Below are 23,414 nucleotides of genomic sequence, written 5' to 3' on the forward strand. Positions count from 1 at the left end.
GTTGAAAAGGGATCCTGGTGGCTGTGGTTAGCAGTGCTGACTGGGCAGTTGACTGTCCGGTTGGTGGCGCCACACAGCGGGGCTTGCATACTCCCTCCTAGTCTCCGTGCTTCCTACCCAAGAAGCAGCCAGCATGTCCCTCCTCTGGCTTCTACGCATAGGGGCAGCCAGGGGGGCTCCAAACGCTGTCCCCACCCCAAATGCCCCTTGGCCAGGAACTGAGGTCAATGTGAGCTGCGGGTGTGGCGCCTGCAGATGAGGCAGTGCGCAGAGCCTCCTGGCTGCGTCTCTGGGTAGGAGCTGGAGAGGGGACATGACACTGCTTCCGGGATCTGCTTGAGGTAAGCACTGCCCAGAGCCTGCAACCCTGAACCTCTCCTCCCCCACATGCCCCAACCCCCTGCCCAACCCTGATCCCCCTTCAATCCCAGCCCAGAGCACCCTCCTGCACTCCAAACCCCTCATCCCCAGCCCCACGCCATAGCCCACACCCCCAGCTGGAGCCCTCACTCCCCCCTGTTTCCCAAGCCCCTGCCCCAGCACTGATCCCCCTCCTGCCCTTTCAACTCCTCGGTCCCAGCCTGGAGCACCCTCTTGCACTCTGAACTCCTCATTTCTGGCCCCACCCCCAGTTGGAGCCCTCACCCCCTCCTGCACCCCAATCCCCTGAACCAGCCTGGTGAAAATGAGCAAGTGAGGGTGGAGAGAGTGAGCAACAGAGGGAGGGGGGATGGAGTGAGCAGTGGACAGGGCATGGGTGGGACCTCAGAGGAGAGGTGAGGCAGGGAGCGGGACAAGGGTGTCTGGTTTTGTGGGAGTAGAAAGTTGGCAATCCTAATTAGAGTTTGAGATGTAAACATTTCTTTAAGACACACAAATAGATACATGAAACAAAAAGAGGCAATCCATTGAGACAGGTATCTTCACAGTATAGTAATTACCTCTTGAAGAATTAAATTCAGCCCTGTATGAGTCCACCCAAGCCACCACTTATGTCCCAAATTTGTTCAGTGCTTTGACATTTGGAAGTGAGATGTACACAGTTGAATATAGTATCAGAGGGGTAGCCGTGTTAGTCTGGATATGTAAAAGCAGCAAAGAGTCCTGTGGCACCTTATAGACTAACAGATGTATTGGAGCATCCGACGAAGTGGGTATTCACCCACGAAAGCTCATGCTCCAATACGTCTGTTAGTCTATAAGGTGCCACAGGACTCTTTGCTGCTTTTACAGTTGAATATATTGAACCTCTGAATATAGTGAAGCTGTTCTGTGGGTAAAATCTTAGAACTCTATACTTGGAATTCTCTTCTGCTGTCAGGCTTCCATATATGTGCCTCAGACCTGCCTTGAAAAATCTGCCATTACTCCTGTGCTTCCATGATCACTGGGGACTTTTTCAAGTTACATAGCATGGCAGTCCTCCATGTCAGAGAAGAGCTCTCAGAATTTAATTCACTGAGAAATAATGAGGTCTTTTGTCTTATGCAGTGGAAAAAGATATTAGTCCAAGATAATTATTTATGGACTTCGATATATCTTGTGCTACTGATGTGCAGGAATTAATTTTAATGAGAGTTAACCATGTAAACCACCTGCACATCAATTGGAGAATAGACCCCTGAATGGATATGGTATAATGAAAATGCACTCTGCCAAAAACATATGCTAGGCATGTTTACACAGCCATAAATATTCTCCCTCTGTTCCAAATATTTGCATATTTATGGAAGCAAATCTTTATATTGCTGCCAGCCTATGTAAAATCTACTTACTACGTGAATTCTTATTTCCAGATAGGAATTAGTATGTAACTGAATAGTTGGTGATGCATTTTTAGCTAATATAGCTGCAAATGAGTTGGTTAAGAGTTGTATTAATCATGCCTTTTTCTGTTATTACATTTCAAAAGTTATTTGAAACACCTTGTACTACAAATATGGTTATCTGTAGTGGACTGTAATACTGACCATTACACCCCAAGTACCAGCTAATTGTTTATTAGCTAATACATTGCTAATTAGTCTGCCATACTATATAACTATATATTTATATCAGAATTATGGCATGTGAAGTCCAGTATAGATGAGTCACAGCTAATTCAGACAGAAAACAAATACATTATTGTATGGAAGGATAATACAGATTATTTACAAATCTTTGATTCAGATTAGAGAAATAAAAATATTATAAAATGAGAGAGTGCACTGGTTTAATTTAAACTGATTGAAGAGGTTCTGTGGACAATCATTTCATTTAAACCAGGCACATCCTAATCATCCCTGGTAGCTACGTGTGCATTAACATGCCATTTACAGACTTGGGAACTCGAGGCAGAGAGATTTATTTACTTGCCCCAAAACACAGAGAGAGTTTCAGAACCAGGATTAAAATCCTCACTCTCGGTCCTGAGTGTAGAACAGTCAAGGCTAAGCCTCTTTTTCAGCATGTATTAATAATATTGTATCTACTCTGTTGGATACACTATATTGATGCAGTTTTCATTGTTGTATCAGTGATGTGTCGATGTTTTAAATGTATTTGCTTCCAAAGTGTGAGGTAGACCCTAAATCTGGTCATTCGATCTGTGTCATCAAAATGAAGTTAAGATAGTACCTTGAATATTTCAGGTGGTAATTTTTTAATTAGAAAATAACAAATTTAAACCAATTTGCCATGGCTAGTTTCAGAAGATGAACTTGAATTTTCTTCTTAATAAGATACAAAACAATTGTATATTTTACACCAAAAAACTGGTTTCGGATATCGATTTTCATTGTTAATTGGAGATACTAATAATTATTGACTTTTATTTGAGGACCCCAGTTAATCTTCTCAGATTTCCTTCATGCAAAACTTTCTTCTCCTTTGTTTTATTTATATTTATTGCTTTCCAAAATTGCAGGCAGTGGACAAATACTAGTAGTAGCATTGAAAAATGACAGTAATCCATATTGCTAAAATCTTTAATCATCCACAGGAAATTAAACCAAACCAACTAAAACAAAAGCAAACTACTGTTGTTGTTGTTGTTGTTGTTTGTTCAGAAGAGGTTGTTTCCTCAACTGTGCCAAGCTCTAAGCTATATGGCCAGTCCTCTGACCCTGGGCCCTCTAGGGACTAAAATGGCCCACAACATAGAGGCTGCTCACTCTCAATTAAACTGGTTGTAGCCACCCAAGGTCCCTGCCCAGAATAATTTGCAACCTAAACTCTTTGACACAGGGACTGTCTTCTTCTGTGTTTGTACAGTGCCTAATGAAGTGGAGTCCTGGTTCATGAGTAGGGCTCTTAGGTGCTGTGGTAATACAAATAAGTTATAATAATAGTAACTCAGACAGATCTGATGCATGAGAACAGTGCAAAAGATAAAGAAACACCAGTCATGAATGGATTAACATAGGAAAGCTTTACAAGAGCCACAGGGCCAGATTGTCTTCAATGCAGCAATAACAGTTTATACCAGCTAAGTAGCTGACCTTTAGGAGTTAAGGTGGAATTTAAAAGAGGACCTTTGGAACATGAAAAAGGAGAGGCAAAAATGGACTGAACACTTTTGAATCAAAGTTTCTAGGTTATTTGTGACCAAAGAAGACATAGGGCTTGGCTACACTTGCAAGTTGCAGCGCTGGCAGAGGCTTTCCAGCGCTGCAATTAGTAACCGTCCACACCTGCAAGGCACATCCAACGCTGCAACTCCCTGGCTGCAGCACTGGCTGTACACCTTGCCAGGTTGGTGTGTAGCGATTGCAGCGCTGGTGATCCAGCGCTGCTCATCAAGTGTGGACACACACCAGCGCTTTTATTGGCCTCCAGGGAATAAGCAGATATCCCAGAATGCTTTTAACTAAATTACTTTCTTTGTTTTGTTATGCAGCCTCTCTTTGTTTTGTTGTGAACTCCGATCGGAGCTCCGTTGAACTGCTTATCTAAAAAACAAACACTGATCACAGCAAACAGGAGCTATCTGTACCTGGCTGTGAACGATCAAATGAGAGGCAAGCAGTTTGCTTGACAGAGAAACAGCGTTGGATGCAGGCTGTTTGCAATTAAGACTAAGGGTTCGCGAACATTTTGTGATTTTTCAATCCAGGGAAGCTAACACACAGCGTTGGCTCCAAAAATCCACTCTCTCTGTCTTCCCCGCTCCCTGTCACAGTACACCACAGGGAGTGAGTGAAACAGCGGGGAGTCCGTGTTGGAGGCAGGCTGTTTGCAATTAAGAGTTAAGACTAAGGGCTCGCGAACATTTTGTGATTTTTAAATCCAGGTAAGCTAACACACAGTGTTAGCTCCAAAAATCCACTCTCTCTATCTTCCCCGCTCCCTGTCACAGTACACCACCCTCCACCCCCCTCTTTTGAAAAGCAGGTTGTTGCCACTTGAATGCTGGGATAGCTGCCCATAATGCAGCACTCCCAACAGCGCTGTAAATGCTGCAAATGTGGCCACACACCAGCGCTGGTAGCTGTGAGTGTGGCCACACACCAGCGCTGGCCCTGCACAGCTGCACGACCAGCGCTGTAACTCCCAGGGCTGCAACTTTCAAGTGTAGCCAAGCCCATAGGCCATGGTTCTCTATGGCCTTGTATCTTTTGCAGTCATTTATGCCTGTTCATAGTGGGTGTAAAATGCTCCCACTCCAATTTGTTTGCATTCTACATCCACTTCACACTCACTTGACACAGGTATAAATGACTATACAGTGTGTTAAGCAGTGGAGAATTAGGCTTGTGAAGTGGGGTGGAGGAGGAGGAGACAAAGGGAATAATTAGGAGGGAGGATATGGAAGAGTGCCTGGAGAGCTAAATAGGATAAAATGAGAGGCAGATGATGAGTGTGAAGATTAGGGAGCCAATGACGGGGTCTGCAGAATAATAAGATTGATTTTGAACGATAACTACAGATGAGCACAACATTAGTCAAACTTCACACTTTTAGACTTAGGCTATATCCTGGACACTGTTTTCCGGGGCTTCTCAGTCCATACAGAGTTTCCATCCATTTAAGACAAAATGATTCTTAAGTAGGTTAAGACTCCTTTAAAGTGGATATCTAACACACATCCATGTCTCTATCCCATCTTGACTTCAGTTATAGCGGCTACGAGGGGTGTTGAGGGGTGATGCCTGTAGAGCAGTGTTTCTTAAACTTTTGTATTGGTGACCCCTTTCACATAGCAAACCTGAGAGTGCGACCCCCCCCCTTATACATTAACTCCCCCCCCCTTTATTTTGTATTTAACACTATTATAAATGCTGGAGGCAAAGTGGGGTTTGGGGGTGGAGGCTTTCAGCTCGCAAACCCCCCCCCATGTAATAACCTCATGACCCCCAGTTTGAGAACTCCTGCTGTAGAGACTGTGGAAAAAATGAGTTTTGGGGATTGAAGTCAAGTTATTCCCTGCCTGAAGTTAGTCTCTGTGTATAATGAGCATGACAGGCCATCTTTTCCTTCAGAATCCTACAAGGAGGGTGTGAAGAGTCCATATAATTCTACAGAATTCTCCATTGCAATTGCAGGAATTGTAAGCATTTTTTAGCCATCTCCACAGTATGTACCTTTGACTCATTTGCTGTAAATTGTAGCAAAGGAATTAGTGTGAATTTTTATTGTTCTGCCCAAGCCCTCTTCACCTGTACAGAAATAAGTGAGTTTATTACAGTAGAACACACTGATTTCTGTATCATACTTCACAAATCTCTTATCTGTTCCAGCGAATAACATACAGCACATCCTCTTCACACATCTACGGCTATGTCTACACTAAAAATTATGTCGACCTAACTTATGTCGGTATATAGTCACCGCAGTTATTAAATTGCTTATGTAAGCATACTTGGCTCCTTGTGTCAGTGGTGAACACCCTCATGAGGAGAGCTTCTATTGATTGTGTTGTCAGTGTGGGGCATTGTGGGATGGCTCCTGAAAGCCAGTATCAGTCAATGTAAGCAATGCAGTGTCTACCTATTTACATCCACCATGACTCTATGCTGCTCACGGAGGTAAATTTCTACTAAATTGGTGTAGAAAGGCACTTAGGTCAGCGAGACCCAAATTTAAGTGAAGACACTGCCACAACTAGGTTGATACAAGGCAACTTACTTCACTCTAACTGTGTAGTGTAGACCAGGCCTAAGTCTTTCAAGGAAAATTGAGACTCTGGGCATTAGCAAGCACAAATTACTGTTCATTTTGTAGGTGGTTTAACAAGGGGCAAGGGGATGACTTTGCTTTTCTTCCAAGAAAATTAGCAGCACCTAGATTATGCCTATTTTCTACTTCAAGGGAATTGTTCCATTTCATCCCTTACTGGAGCAGTCTTTAGAAGAACAGAAGTAACTGACAGCGCACATTCTGCTCTATGAGGTCAGTTATGCCAAGCATACATTAAAAAAGACAATGTAATAGATTAGTTGTGGGATATATTGCATATCAGAATAGTTCTATACAGACATCAAAATATTAACTAAAGGGAAAGACTTCATAAAGTCTCATGTAGTCCCTCCTGGCATGGGGATATGAGCAGGTATTCAGGATTTTTCTTTAAGTATGCTGATATGATTAAATTTAACTTGACACGAGTGATGTACCGTAACATGTGATTGTACTATTTTAAAGAACCACTTTTTCTGATTGAATACCTACCAGCAATCAATTTTATATAGCCATATCTAATCTGAATTTCTTTAGCAGCTAGAAGCTGCCTGAATACTAAAGCAATTGCAATGTTCTCTATCTGATTAGCTGTACACTTAGCGAATACTGAACTATTTAAAATTATTTTCAGATAGTTTATTTTATTTGAAGTGTAACTGTTCCAGTTTAAATACTAGACAGTTGATTTCACAAGTTTTAAAGCAAGTTTTTAAAAACTACTACTCTGCCTTCCCAAAATAAGTGAATATAGACTATCAACACGTAAAAACTAAGGTTTGGATTTTGATGTTGTAAAGAATGTTTAGTTTTAAGAAATAGTGTGTGTTTGAATTTATTTTTTCTCAGTGCTATCTTGTTTTGGAAACAAAAAAGAATGTGCACATGAGGTAAAAATTAAGTACAGTATTCGAGGCTAAGTTGGAAATTAGTGGCAGTGTTTGTTACACAGTTGTACATTTAAAACAATATTCTGAATATACTTCCTTCCAAATAAAATCTTCCTCTATGCTATGTATTAAATGCCACATGAAATGGGTTTGAGCAGTAATTTTACAGATGCATTTTTAAGAACATGAGAGTTAGAAATAAGATGGGTGCAGTTTCTTGTGCATAGTCCCATGATTCATTTTGTTTTAAACTCTCATATTTCTCAAAGCAGCAGTGTGTATATTACCTTTGTCAAGCACCTTTACCATTTGAGCCCCTCATTTACATAACAGTTTGCTATAATAATTGTGCTTTGTGAGTTTTTGACTTCATGAAGAGTGTGTAAGTCCTAAAGCAGTAGCTCTAGAGAGGAAGTGCTGGAAGAAAGAATTCCCTTGAATGCAGCTCTTTACACTTTCGAACTGTAAAAAGAACAGCAGATGTATCATTATCACTGTTTTACAGATGAGGAAACTAAGGCACAGAGTGGTAAAATGACTTCCCAAAGGTCACAAAAACACATCTCTGGCAGAGGTGAAAAAAGGACCCAGGTCCCCTGACTCCCATTACTATGCCCTATCTACCACACTATGCTGCTACCTGTAATAATAGCAGCATTTGTAGGAGATAAGCACAGTGGAACTCACCAAGCAGTATAGTAAAGCAAAACACTTTTCAGTTACACTGAAGCAATTCAAGAGTTTCTCTTCACTTCCTTATAACAAGAGATTCACTCTTTAAATTGATTCTTGTGTATTTGGAGTCCTTCGTGATGTTTTGACAGTGTGTGGAAACCCTGTATTTAAAAGCAGCATTGGATCAGTAAGTTTGAGTGCCTGTCGCCTCAGCAAAAGCAGTGAGCAAAGTTGCCCTTCAGTTAGTGTTGTGGTTTATTTTGCTAACAGCAAACATTGTTGAAACAAATAGTTGTTCATAAATAAAGGCTATAAAATCATCTTAACATAAACATTAATTGAAGTACACAAATGATCACAGTGGTAAACAAATATAACAAAGTGTAGCTGAGGCAGGAAGCCAATCTCTCTGTTCCCTGCGCCCAATGATATTTTGATAGTCATTTTAATCTTAGAAAGTAAATAGCATCAGACATGATGTTCCATAATTTCAGCACAGTGCCAAAAAATGAATGCTGCTCTTTCCAGTACAAACAAGAAAGCAGTGCTGTGCAATGTGGTCATCTCAAATCAGGTCATCTATGTTCAATCACAGGCAACAAAAGTATTGGAAAACTAAAATTAATTAAATAAAAAAGAGAGATGGATGTTGAATGATTTGAGTTCATACACAGTATAAAAGTGAAGCCAGCCCAACCCATTATAGGATTCAATAGTTCTAGTTTTTCAGGCCAATTTCAGCAGGGGAAAAATTAGAATGATTCAATTACTGATATTACAAAATCATGTTGGATTCTATAGGAATAACTGCAGACTAGTTCTAATCAAAACTCTATTCAAGTCATAATCCTGACTCTTTGTGCCTTGCAATCAATAGGTAATGTTATTGTGGCTAAACCTTGAATTCACAAGAGCGCCAGTATACTTGGTCAACATGTGGGGGTCACATTTTAAAAAGTTTCTTCCATTTTGAAAGATTACTTTACTGGTTTGAGAGTTATTCTGTGTACTTAAAATGGCTAATACCAGTAGAACCGGCAATATTAAACAGACCAATCAAAGCTTTTTAAGTGCAACTGCGATACAGAAGTTGAGCTATAGCTATTTTTAGATATGAAAATGAAGACACTTGTGTGGGTGCCAGTGAAATCTGTGTTAGCGATAATTCAAACATCCATTTGAGGGAAAATGCTTACTAGAAATGAGCAGTAAGGTTCTCTCCCTTATATTTATTAGATCACAGATTTTTTATCTGCATGTGATGCCAAAACTAAAAGATTTAATTGCTTAGGTAATGTGTTAATTACCACGTACTCTCCATTACAACACAGTATACAAACAATTCACTTAGGAATTAGTAGGTCATTCACAATGAGAGTGCTGTGTCGGTGTGATCTTCTCTATGAACAATAACATAGTAGTAGATGTTCATGGAGGTTACCAGCCACAGTGAATTCCATTTTAATTATACATCCTTTAAAAAAATTCATCCTCAGATTGCAACCTGCAATCGAAAGGATTGACAGTCTCTGAATAGCATTCTCACTTGGACAGAGAGATTGGCATGTCTTCATTTTATACCAAGTATTATTCATATTTATTAAGACTGAAGGGGACCCAACAAAGTGTGGTGTGGTGAAAAATCACACCAGCAGAGTTTGCTCATTTATCTTATTAATGTCTAGAGGGCCGCATGTCTGGTTTTATTTCAGAACAGTTGGGATTACAAGTAGATCTGCCCCACTGGCTCCACTTAAGCCTGAACCTTTCTCACCTACATCATGAGTGAACTGTGTAGGGATTCTTTGTTTTTGTGGTTCTTTGCGCTGCTGACTGTCCGAAATGATCCAGCATAGGTTAAGTGTCATGAAGGCTGAGAAAAAAAACACAACCTTTTGCCATTGTTGCTTTTGGAATGTAAATCAGGGTTTGTTACGGAGCGATTACTCTGTCTAGAGAAAGGCAAGAAACACAGAGATGCTATGCTAGCTGGCCCTTATAGCCTTCCTATTGCCCTTAATTCCTGACATGCAACACTCACTGACCTGCTAATCTCGAGTTACCCTTGAGCAGAATGTCCTGAGATAATTGCATTGAAATTTGGTAAATTTGGTGGCGGTTTTGTAAAGTAGACTCTGGTTTTTGGGGGTTTTTTTTGGTAGTGTTGTAACTGTGTTGGTCCCAGGATATTAGAGAGACAAGGTGGGTGAGGTAATATCTTTTATTGAACCAACTCCTGTTGGTGAGAGACAAGTTTTTGAACTATACAGAACTCAACTTTGGGACAGAAAAGCATTTGTGTAGCTCAAAAACTTGTCTCTTTCACCAACAGAAGTTAATCCAGTAAAAGGTATTACCTGACCCAACTCATCTCTCTAATGTCTGCTAGGCAGTTTGCTGAAGCTACTGTGCTTATTTACATTTGTATCCAAAATAATGGTTTGGAATCAGGTTTTTGGAGATGATACTTGTGCACCATTGACAATTATTTTAATTGAATTCTGGTGGGTTTTTTTTAAAGGTTTTTTAAAATTACATTTTTTGTTAGTTTACAATGAAACCAAATGACAAAACTGCTTTCGGTCTGAATTACATTTCAAAGTCCTGTATTAATTGCAATAGTAATACCAAAACTAAAACGGCCAACAGGGCTTATAAAATCCCTGTGTTGGTCAGGAGAATATATGACTTTATCCTGCAGCCGGACCCATTCAGGTACCAGGGCCACAATCCAGCAATACCTCGGTCTCATTACCAACTGTAAGTATGTAAGTAATCCCTACTAAATTCAGTTAAGTTTAATCAGGAAACTCATGCTTAAAGTTAGGCTCATGCCAGAACAGGGCCTGTGTGTGTGCGCACTAATCATCAAAATATTCAGGTTTCCTTTTCTTTTTTGCACTCTGGCTTCTAATGTGGTTAGCAGAGCCACAAGATTTTTTCTTTCCTTTTTTAATTTTTTTTTCATTGAAATAATTATTAAAACAGAAATTGTTCAAGAGATAGCTGGGATTATTAATTCATCACATACGAAGCAATATCTCCATTAACTAAATCAGTCTGTACTAAGAACTGTCAACAAAAAGACACTAAGGGCCAGATTTTAAGTGCTTAACTCCCAGTGGGAGCCTAGGTACTTTTGAAAACCCCATTAGATGCCTATTTTCGGCTTCTTTAGGTGCCTAAATAACTTTCAAAATCTAGTCTTTAGACCTTGCATTGGTGAATAGAGCAATTCCTAAACACCCTTGCAAATCTGGGTGCAAGGCTCTCTGTTTTAGTTTATTTTTTTAAAACATGCTGTATTATTGCAGACAAAGGCTATTTAAAAAAAAAAATTACTGGTAAGAATAACAGGTCGTAAATTGACTTTAGACATAAGCAAGAGAATAAACCTTACCCTACCAACATCAGCAGATCTCTAGTGTTTTTAGAAAGTGATATTGAACAGACTCATTGAAATCAGTGGGAGTTTCATCTTTGATTTAAATGTGGCCAGGGTTTGGTTCTAAGTGATTAAGGTGTTAGAAAGTGCTGTATTCAAATGGCAATACTGATAATGGGAAAGAGAAGAGAAAGGTGCCTTACTAGTGGACAATGATGCAATAACCTGACCATATGAGACATTTTTTTCTAACCTCCATAAACTTATTCCTTAAAAGCATGAGTGGTTTATATACACACACACACACACAAAATGACATTAAAAGAATATTTTGTTTCAAAGTCAAGCACTCAAAAGGTAACAAGTTGCCTGTGCAGGGTGTGGATGAGGAGTGGTAAATAAGCACTTGGGCCACATACTGCATGATGAAGATAAAAAGAAATACCGAAGAACTAGCTTTTCCATGAAGACTGTCTGTCGTATGGAAAAAATAGTATGGGATCATATAATTAAAGACTATAATAATCTAGACCAGGGGTCGGCAACCTGCGGCTCCCGGCTCGCCAGGGTAAGCACCCTGGCGGGCCGGCCCGGTTTGTTTATCTGCCGCGTCGGCAAGTTCGGCCGATCGCGACTCCCACTGGCCACGGTTCGCGGTCCCAGGCCAATGCGGGAGGCAGGAAGCCGCTGCCAGAACATCCCTCGGCTCGCGCCGCTTCCTGCCTCCCGCATTGGCCTGGGACCGCGAACCGCGGCCAGTGGGAGCCGCGATCGGCCGAACTTGCCGACGCGGCAGATAAACAAACCGGGCCGGCCTGCCAGGGTGCTTACCCTGGCGAGCCAGGAACCGCAGGTTGCCGACCCCTGATCTAGACACACACGGCATGTCTACTTGGGGATAAAAATCCCATGACTGGCCCAGATCAGTGCTCTCTGGCTCACGGATCTCAGGCTCCTGGGCTGGAAAACTGCTGTGTAGACATTTGAACTCAGGCTGGAGCCTGATGCTGGGATTCTGCAAGAGTGAAGGGTCTGTCACAGCGCTCATCACTCACTGCTAGACTGGTGCCTCCTCTTGGTCACTCTGGGGATTAGCACAAGGCCAACACCCCCTATACACAACTTGCACACAGTTACTCCATCTCTGCATCTGCCTGCAGCTCCTCTCACAGTGTCATGAAGCGCAGTGTCCTCTTCAAGCCTTAGGGCACTCAGCTGCCCAATCTCTGCAGACTGCCAGGAGTTCTCACTTGCTCCCCTGGTCCCTGCCAGCAACTGACCTGTCTGTGGTGCTAGCTTTCTTTCAGCCTGCCAGGGACACAGTCCTCACCCCTTGGGATCCCAGTAGCAACTGCTCTCAGCATTGCCCTGGAGCAACATTTATGAGAGCTTGCTGGGCCCTGATTGGCTGCTCCTTGAAGCCTCTCTCCTATTGACTGTGCCTCACAGAGCCTGCCCGGGCCACATGAAGGACTCACCTCCACTGCTCCCGTCTGAGGTTAACCCTTTCTAGTCCAGTGTGGGGCAGATACCCCATCACAGGGTCCCAGAGCTCAGGCTGCAGCCCAAGCCCAAACGTCTACAAAGTGGTTCTCAAACTTATTTGATCACTCCCCAGTCTTTGTGTCTGTAGTAGTTTATGCACCCTTCACCTCTGGGTGCTCGGCTAGCAGCTGCTGCTCTCTGGCCACCCAGCTCTGAATGTGTGCAGTAAGTTTTCCCCCCTAAAGCTTCTTATGCCCCACAGAATACATTTCATGCCCCCTGAGGGGGCGCACTACCCAGTTTGAGAACCTCTGGCCTACACAGAAATGTTTAGCTCCACAGCCCAAAACCCATGAGCCCGAGTCAGCTGATTGTGGGGCTTTTATCCCTGTGTAGACGAACCCTCCAAGACCTGAATTAAGGTTGCCTGAGCAGCATTACTTTTTGAATATCCTAACTTGAAAGTGCTTGATTTTGTAACCCTAACATTTTTAAATATAGGTTTTTATATGATCTGCATCTATAATTTATTCTTTCTGTTGTAACTGCAGATGTTCAAATAACACATTTAAATGTATAATCTTTTAAAAAAATCTACTAAACTCTTGGCCTGAATGCTGTTTTATGTCAGTGAGTTTTACAGGTTCATTATGCATTGTGTAAAATAGTATTTCCTTTTATCATTTTTAAATTTAAGCAAATGCCCCCTTCCTTTGGTATTTTGAGAGAGGTTAACTGGCAGTGTCCAATTTACTTTCTGTTCATAGTTGTGTGTCTCTCTATCATATTTTCCCTTATTCATCTTATCTCTAATTTAAGCAGGTGCAATCTTTTCACTCTCTTCTTATACAGAAGTTTTACCATGCTTCTCATCATTTTTGTTGCCCATCTGTGAAACTGGCAACACCCATATTCCTTGGGAATTTTTAACTAAGAGAATTTTGTGTATGTGAAAAGTAACAGATTGGCAAAAATTTAAAATACTGTGTCTACAGACCAAGAACAGCATGAGTAAACTACCCTAAGTATCTATGGTCATTCATTGGCCTCTGCGTTGATACTGCTAACAAAGTTGGCAATTATGATGGTGTATTTTGTGATGCAATGAAATTTGTTTATAAGAAAACATTCATTTAATCTAATGTAGGACAGTTAACAACTGTGAATTGGGAACAGCTTAACCGTTAATCATAGCCTTTTTGAATTGACAGAGCTGCAGGTAAAAACAAGAAATTAGTATTGTCCTCACAATCCCCTGAGCCATCCAGTAAGTTGTTTTAGGGGAAAATTGTAACTGAGATGCTAGGGTCTACCTGGAACAGAATTTAAAATGTATTATTTCAACTGCATTGCAAGTATTTGTTAGTGAATAACCTACATAAGAGTGGCCATACTGAGTTAGACCAAAGGTCCATCTAATTCAGTATGCTGTCTTCCGACAGTGGCCAATGCCAAGTGCCCCAGAGGGAATGAACAGAACAGGTAATCATCAAGTGATCATCCCCTGTTGCCCATTCCCAGCTTCTGGAAAGCAGAGGGTAGGGGCACCATGCCTGTCCATCTTGGCTAATAGCCATTGATGGACCTATCCTTCATGAACTTGTCTAGTTCATTTTTGGATCCTGCTTTAGTCTTGGCCTTCACAACATCCTCTGGCAAGGAATTCCACAGGTTGACTGTGTGTTGTGTGAAAAAATATTTCCTTTTGTTTGTTTTAAACCTGCTGCCTATTAATTTCATTTGGTGACCCCTAGTTCTTGTGTTATGAGAAGGAGTAAATAACATTTCCTTCTTTACTTTCATGACAAGTCTGTCAAATTTGGATACATACATTTATAACTGGATTTGATTTGTATTTACCCAATTAGTCTCTCCCCTTTGCCCTGCACCCTTTGTAAATATTGCACATGTCAGTCCTTGAACAGTAAGGTGAATGAGCGAGACATACCATCCCAGAGACTCAGTTAGGCCATAATCCTCCAAAGACCTATCCACATTCTTCACCTTAAGTAGTCATGTTTGACTTTAGTGGGACTACTCCCATTGTGTAAAGCACATATGTAAATCTTTGCAGAATTGGGGCCTTAGACCTCATTTGGAGGAATAAAATGAGCAAAAGTGTATTATATCTACTGTGATTCTCGTGTGTCTCGTTTTCAGTATAGCAGTGTACAGGAGATATGAAACTTTAGTGCAACAGAATACAGCGAGAACTAGAAAGTTTACATGCAGTTAACTGGTGTTCACTATTGGTTTACAGATGTGATGGAAATTACAGGAGAATTAAAACTAAATCATAGTTCTTTATATGGGGTAAATATGGTCAATTAAGTGTCCTTTCTACACCTGTAGAAATATAGTGAGTAAATGTGGCAGATAATTGAGTAAGACATGTATGTCACTGTTCACATTACAGCTCTCAGTTCATAGAACAGCTGTGGACTCATATGCAGTGTAGAGGATGCCTGTTTCTTAACTCTGTGATTGTAGATAAAAGCAAAAAAGCAATCGCTATTTAGTGTGTTAAAGTAGCCTGCCAAATCCATCTCAAATAATTGAGAGAAGTTCCTTGAGGGCAGCAAGTGGGCTTCATAGAGTAGCTAGTGCCTTTTCTTGCCATTCGGATCTTGCTGGGCAAAATAAGTGTACGTGGTATGAAAAATAATGTGAACCTTGAAAGATCATGGGAAATTGTGAGCTAACTTTGAAGTTACTCTGCTTTGTTGAAGCCACACATCTGGCAATTATTGTGGCTATGGAAATGAATTACCCAGATGAACCATTTGCATCTTTTCTTGATTTCAAGGGTTTACTCCTGAGCCCCATTCAATCCGTTGACTTCAGTGGGAATTCTACTCTCCACAGAAACAAGCCCAGAGGGGCTAAAGACAAAAATATAAGTAACTTCTGTTACATAAAGCTTACTAAAATTATTTACATTGTGGATTGTAGTTCTCTGACTATGCAGTAAAAGTAGGCCAGATCTTGAAAATTCCTCTTGCACACGTAAAACCATCGGACAACCTGGCATGTTTTAACATGACCATTAAATCAGAGTTCCAGCGGTTGTACAAGTTAGGGGAGAACAGCACTGACCAATCTTTTCTGAGCAAGATTATGCAGCACTTAGATCAAACCATTGGTCCTTTACCACCATGAATGGCAACTGCATGGTTTTTTTTTTCTTGAGGAAAAGAGGGTAGGTTCTTCCCACTTAAAACCCACTTTGTTTTGTTTCATGCACAAATACTGGTTGCTTTAGCTATGTGATGTTAGCCAAGAGCACACATTTGGTCTGGATGGATACTGCATGGTCCCTGTGCACTGTGCTCTAACATATCTGTGAATGGAGGCTGCATGCAGATGCAAATCACATCAAGTGCTATGTGAAGCCTGTTACGCTGAGCAGTGGTAAGTCTAGAGCCCCTGTCATGCTCATTCCCTGCTATGACCAAGGAACATGATCCTGGCTATGCAAATGAGGTCTAAAATGCCCAGCCTCTTCTTTTAGTTCTCTTCTTTAAATCAATTATCTCAAACTTGTAAACACCACTATTCCTTTTTATCCACGTATCAAAATATATCAAAAAGACAGTTTGGGAGGGTCTGTTTAGTGAGGTGGAATTACCACCCTAACGGTTAAGTGGAAGTGTAGTTTTGTGGGTTAAAAAAAAACAACAACCCATGACGGGGGGTCAAAAGATCTGGGTTATATTCCTGGCTTTGCCACAGTCTATACTTCATGGGGCTTTTGTGATGGTTAATTTACTGTTTGTAAACTTTGAGATCTTTTGGATGGAAGGCTACAGAAGGCCAATGTATAATTATGACAATCATATAAGAGAAAATACCTTTGAGAAATCCTTCTGTACTGTAATTCTTTATTAGTCCCCCTTTCCCCTTTAAATTGCTGTTAGAAACTTTCTGTTTTGGAAAACAATTATTTATTTCCCTGAAAGGTTTCTCAGGGAATAGCCCATTGCACTAGGGAAGGGAGTGTTTATGTCCGATATTCCATGTCAGAGATATGTAGCACTGACAGAATTAGTGCAGAGCAGAACATGCTGCACTTCTTTGCAGCTGTTTTTTTTTTGTTGCAAAATGTATGTTATTGTTTGACAGTAATACATTGATAAAATTTCAGCTTTGAAATGCACCAAATTTGTGCTTAAAAGTTAAAAAAAAAAATCTTGTAGTAGGTGAGTGAGAGAGGAAGCCCCTATTGGTAGAAGCAAAGTCTTTATGGTCCCCAAAATGCCAAGTCTTAAAAATGCCACATTAATGTACTTTTAAAAACCTAAAATGTAGGGCAGCACTAGTCTGAGGTTTGCCCTTCCAACAGAAGAAGTTAAGAGGAGACATAAGCTGAGTTGCAAGACTGGAGCTAGATACAACGGACCCACTACTCTGATACAAAATCTGACAGGTGGAAAGGGTGCAAAAGTAGCCAACAAACCCGTTGTACTCCCCTGATTTTATTGTGCTGCCAGGGACTGATTTGGCTGCCAGCACAACTTTAGAATAGTCACAGGATTGCGCTAACGGAGCTAGTTTGGCATAGCCCCTAAGGGCAATTATGCCAGCTAGGAATCACCAGAGCACAACTCTGTGGACATGGTCCCTCCCTCCCCACACCCAGGGACTCTTTGGCCTTCCTATATAGGGCAACTTCACAGCCACTTTGTGCCAGCGAAACATTGTGGGATCTGGCCCCATATGGTTAAATTTATTGCTGGGTTACTAAATCACTTGAAAAGATAATTCACTTGATGAGCTTTTTTTGTATCCTGTGCCCATGGACAGATGATCACTTAACATAGCAAAATAAAGAACTGAAGAGATACCATCATCATAGTGGGTATATGAAATATACTTTCAGAGATTATATAATGCTTCAGATTTCTATTCCACTCTTATTTCCCAAGCACCCTTAATGTTGAGGTGGGTCATGGAGTTTAACATAGCCAAATTGGAGAGAGGTACATACCATACTTTTTAGCTGAAAAGCATATCTAAAAGAAAAACATACAAAATTACCAGTAACATAAAGGTGCCACTCAAGGGAGAGAACAACTGAATCTCTGGTACTGCATCCTGGAAGAATAATCCCTGTTTGCTGTTGACCATTGCCATATGGCCATACCCAGTACACACAAAAAAGATGGTTGTGCTAATAAAATGTTCCTGAGCAGTGGCACTAATTCATTTACTAATTGGACATATATTGGTAGCTGGGATTCAGGCTTTTTATCAGGGTGCAATATGGTGCATATGAAGAGGACACTGGGAACATATTTGTCTCTTGTGCATGAGGTTGTTTGGTGGAGAAAAGAGATCGTACCATCACTCAAGGAAATAATACAAATCCCTGCGGCTACCCCCTGCTCTTTTCTTCTCTCTCTCTCTCTGATTCTGTCCAAGAAAAACTGTTCTTTTCCCCCTTTCATTCTTTCCTTTTGGGAACACCCTTACTTGGGAAAGAGTTTGTTTTTAAGTGAAATATGAGGCAGAACTGGCTTTGAAGCTACCTTTCCAAGAACGGGAGGAAGTTACAGAATTTTCTGTGTCTGAATTTGGTTGAGAAGTCAAATGGTCCAAGTCAAGTGGCCCAGTCGTATTATTAAACGGCAAGAGAGAAAGCTTGCAGAGTTAGTCAGTTGGTCCAATGAGGCTGGATGTCTGATTCCCTGTGGAAAAACCTGAAGCAGCTGTTTTTATTATCCTTAAGTAAGAAGTGCTAGCAGCAAATCTATAAGAATTATCCTGCATTGTTAAAGAAACCCAGTGTACTTGTGTTGGAATGTGAGTATAACGATACAGTTAATACTGTTTATCCAGATTTTTTTTTCTGGGAATTTGGGACATTTGTAAATAAAAACTCACCTGTTGCATTTCAGTCCTGCCTCTAACTTCTTGAATCCGGTGACAGCCCATGACAGATTGGCAGTAAAGTTGAATTCTTTGGGGCTCTTTATGTTGTCTTAGCCTTCTTCTCTGTTATGTGATTTTAATTAGAAATTTAATCATTTCTGAGACTACCTCTAGAGTATCTAGACAAGTTTCTTTAATAGTGAAGTATTAGCTTGCTTAAGCTGCCGCACAAAAGTAAAGCTTGGAAGCATTTCTGAAATATTTCCCTTTGTGGGCAGGAGGGATACCACAAAATAAAGATGGCAAAACCATTTCAATTATAAAGAAAGGGTAAAGTAAATTTAATGTAAAATAGACAATAGTTTTTATTGCCTATGTTTGCTATGGGTATTAAGCAACTTTAAAACACAAATTTTATTGCTGTTAACTTTTCAAATTGTAGGAAAGATTAAACTCTCTCTCTCCCCTATAAACTGCAGTTGCCAAAAAACCAAAGTACTGGAGGTTTAGGGTTTTCCATAATTTATACTACAATCATTTTATTTTAAAAATGAAAATGTTCAGCTTACGGCAACTTACAAAGTAGCATTTCTAATGTTTTTTAAACAGCTATTAATGTAGTCAAGCTGTGTTTTTTCTTCTTCTGTGTGTAATCATCTGCTCAGTGGTGCACTCTATAACTAGTAGCAGGAGACAGAGGAGTGGCCTGCTGTGATTGATGGGGCGAGGCCTAGCAAACTGAAAGAGTCCCATCTGGATTAGGTTTTGGGAGCAGTCAGATGTTGAGTGGGAGGTCAGTAAGGCTTGCATTAGCTCCCCCTCCTTCAACACCCCTATCATCCACACTCATACACACATTACATAGCTCACACGCCCTCATCCATAATTGATGCTTGCTTTGGGCAGATGCTGCATGGCCTGGGACTAGAGCAGCTGCTAAGTTTATGGAGGATAAAGAGAGCAGGATGGTGCAGCAGGTATTTTCACTTTATTTTCACTTGAAACTCTGATTTTAGTCAAGCAAGGGCATTTCTTTTATTCAACTGTACCACTGCATGCAAGCCTCCTCTAATACATATTTTGTTGCTTAAGTCATTCTGCCAGGCGAGCTACAGCAGTGATTATGTGTGTCTGCTGTGCTTGATATGTCTAACTGAGCCGTTCTTATAACCAGCAGGTTTACAGAGTAATTTTGCATTTTTCTTCTTTGTTTCCATGCCCTGAGGATATGATGCAGTTTGGCTCATTTAACTACAGTATGAGAGGCTTTCTCTGAATGTGAAATATCTCTTGCCAAAGAAACAGAACACAATAAAACTAAAATAGAATAAAACAAACAGTAAACCGTTAGTTAGACTTTAAAATGTGGGCAACCTTAAAGGTTTTTAGTGAATAAATACAGTTTTATGTTGTGAATGTGTGTTTAAAAAAGAACACTGAATAAATAATATTTTCTTTGCTCTGTCTTTTGTGTATAAACATGACAAGCTTGCTTTATTATGTTTTGACACTTTTCATGCATTTTTTAATTATAAAAGCCTTTCAGAGCAGAAGAGATAGTGCTGAAAAAGAATGTGGAGATTTGAGATACTCAATAGGAATATTTTAAAATTCTGATCTTTTCTGTTTTAAGTATAATCATCTATGGGATTTTAGAAAGCCTTCACTTGCCTATATCATACTAAGGCATTTTTTTGTTCTGGTATAGCTCAGCATTTAAGCAAAAAGCAATAAACTGGATTTTATACACTGCCACGTAAAGCATATTTTGGAGCTGAAATGTGGTTTTCATTAGATTTCAGGCCAAAACATTTAGCAGAGCCTGACTGTCTGCCTTCCTTTGTTCTTCTTTCAGCTGCCAACTACTACTTTATTAAACCACATACAAAAATGAACATTAAGGGGTCATTTAAACTTATATAAAAGTAAAGAGATTCAGAGTTAAGTCTGAAACTATAACTTCTGTCTACCCTCTTGTGCCTAGTTAGAGTTCCACATTGTGTGTGTACTGTCACCCACTGTTTTGAGGCTGCTCCAGTGCCTAAGTTCATGGTCTAAATTAAGAATGGAGTTTCCTGTCACTTTAAGGAACATTTCATACCTTTAAAATAACTTGGTAGATTCCATTTTTCAGTTTTATTTTGTTTTCAATACTCTCATTAAAATGTCATTTTAAAATACCCAGTTAATATGCTCTGGGGCTAGAGGATAACTTGAGATTCACAAAGACCCATTCAAATTTAGATCAGTTTCTGTAGTCTAGATTTGGCATTCACATTTCACAACAGTATAAGTAAGGATCTGTTAGTTTCCACTGTGTTAACCTTAATATGAATTCACATCTTAAACAGTAACCAATTTGTATGTTATGTATCTTAATATTACAGAATGTGTTTAATCATATGGGGCATGCTAATACAATATGGTAATGTTATGTGCTTTGAATATGCATATACTCATTATGGATCCAAAATGTAGAGATTATTTAGACTAAATTTTAAAACTAAAAAACTTGCACTTGTAATGGCATGTGCAGTAGCTGCTTTTAAAATCAGAACATCTCAGCATTATTATCATGATCTTCATAATAATAAATTCCTGGCTTACAACAGTATGCGTATGTACATACACACCCACACATATAATTTCTTTCTTACAGTGGATAATATATATTTTTTTAAATTAAAACAAAAATAAGTTCAGTGAAAGAATAACACATGGACTGATACCTGGCATGCCAAGTTTCCACTTCTCCCTGAATATATAGGGGTTATTTATATGCTGACCCTTCACTATTTCCTTACTTTTGGCTGGTGCCACTTTAATAAAGGAATCAAAACCTCAGTTTAGCAAATCTAATGACTGAGCTAGAAGACTCTCAGCAGTGTTAAAGTGCCTGAATTTTCATTGTATGTATGCCATTTTATGGCAGTACTGTAGTGAAATGTTTGAAGGTGCTGGTAAGAAATCATATAAAAGCTCAGTGCTCTTAATTAAATATTAGCTGTAATTAGCACTAAGTGTGAATGGTACAGATATTAATTAGGGTCTCATGGAACTGCTGTCAGTGTTAATGAGAAACAATGGGGGTCTCAGCAACATCTGTTTTAGAACTCAAGGTAGTATAAAAACCTTTAGTAGATCAAAAGCATCTGAACATTAGCTGTTGGTCCCTTTGTTGCCATTATTGTTCTTTTTTTAATATCTGCTGACTATTATGCCATGTCTAACAACCGACATGAAGGAATAACTTATGGACCAGGAATGACCAGCTACTGTGCTTCAAAGCAATACAGTCAAAGTAATTTAGTAGGTAGAAGAATTTTTTTTTGCTGCAGCTTCCATGCTCCCTGGTTCCTACCACTAAAGTCTATCCTAAAGTATTTAATGTTTACAGTTTAAACATAGAACTTTGAACAAATACAAAAATTCACAGTAATGGCTATTACCTGTGAAGACACATGAAGAAACCCAATCATTGCCCAGTTTTAGTGGGCATACTTTCTTTAGTGTGCATTTTGGCCATGTACAATCACTATTTTTTAATAATTATTAGGGAGTATTAGGTAAAGAAATAAAAAAAGAGTTTAAATTTTTATTAAAAAAAAATGGAATAAGTAGATACATTCCTCTACTAAATTGAATGTACAAGGTATTTTCCCAGGCTTTAAACTTAAATTGTTGCATGTTTTAGTGTAAAAATACGTAACTTTTCATCTTGGCTTTTACTTGTAATACTAACAATACCATTATTTTACACTTTCAAAGCACAGTACAATCATGAAGTAATCTCACAACACAGTGCAATGTAGAATGTAAATATTATTGTTTCCATTTTAAAGATGATGAAGTGAGGCAGAAAGTATAAATGATTTGCCCAAGGACACACACTAAATTAGTTGAAGAGATGGGATTCACATTCAGGAGTTTGACTCCTAGTGTCTCATGCTTAATTCACTATAGCATATTGCCGTTTAGTTAGGAAAAATGCATTTTTTCTCCTGTAATATGTAACCAAGGGCTGTTGTAATATACAGCTTAGTGAATCCTCAAAGGTTCTGAGTTCCTGTTCTGTTCAAATAATTACTTCCATATTTAGATGCTTATTTGAATTAGCTGAAACTGGTTGGAAATCTTCCTAGATGTGAAATTCCACAATATTACCTCTGTATTTCAGTAGTAGCAATGGCCTTTGCTGAAGCCAGCAGGTGCAAGGATTAATGAAAACAAAAAATGCATGTGCACATGCGCGAGCATGTTCGGTGGAATGTGGCTGAATATTTCATAATCCTCCCTTCCCTCCCTACTTTTGCACATTCAGTGGGGAATGAGGATGATCTTGACCAGACATCACAGTGTCTTGATGGGGCAGAGCTCATGCTGGACAAGTCAGGGGCTGGTTCCTCCCTTCTGCGGGTCCCTTTGTCTTCTCTTTGGCAGGACCCGGCGGATTGGAGCTTATCAATTGGCGTGCCCCCTCCTTCACTTATTTATACTCTCCTTGGGTTTTCAAATGTTAGCTGTTCTCTTTCCCTCCTCTTAGAATAGGAGCTGGGTTTTTTAGAATGCGGCTGGCCTTACCAATCACTTTTTCGGTATCAGGAAATAATATTTCCCCTTGGACCTCATTGACAGAAGTTCAGTGGGCTTTTTTTTTTTTTTGGAGCGAGGTGAAATTTTTTCAATGAGTAGTAAATTAGCCAGAAAAGATATTTTTTGAGGCAACACAATTTTAAAAGCAAAATCAAAAAAAAGTTGAAAGTTAATTTTGAAACCAAATATTTAAACTTTTTGTTTTGAAATGGTGTTTGGTTTAGCAATTGAGCTAATTTAAAATACTAAATCAAAGGAGTAAAAAAAAAAAAAACCACCCCAAGATGAAATAAAAAAAGAAAGGATGGGGGAATTGTTTGGGGTTAAACAAAACATTTAGTTGGACCCAGAGCAACACT

General features: G+C 39.7%; 1 protein-coding gene across 12 annotated transcripts in view; it reads left to right on the forward strand.

The window, feature by feature from the left end:
* The window catches only part of RBFOX1 (RNA binding fox-1 homolog 1), a 2,584,986-nt gene that overhangs the window by 2,346,999 nt on the left and 214,573 nt on the right, over positions 1-23,414 (forward strand). The window contains exons 1-2 of one of the 12 annotated variants that reach the window (XM_044979739.1): positions 19,176-19,255; positions 19,369-19,439. The exons of 9 other annotated variants lie outside the window; for them this stretch is intronic. In XM_044979739.1, the coding sequence (XP_044835674.1) occupies positions 19,407-19,439 (33 nt within the window). In that variant the 5' untranslated portion in view covers positions 19,176-19,255; positions 19,369-19,406. 2 more of the 12 variants (XM_044979740.1, XM_044979738.1) reach the window with 2 other exon arrangements.

The sequence above is a fragment of the Mauremys mutica genome, chromosome 11, assembly GCF_020497125.1.
Source record: "Mauremys mutica isolate MM-2020 ecotype Southern chromosome 11, ASM2049712v1, whole genome shotgun sequence".
NCBI lineage: Eukaryota > Metazoa > Chordata > Testudines > Geoemydidae > Mauremys > Mauremys mutica.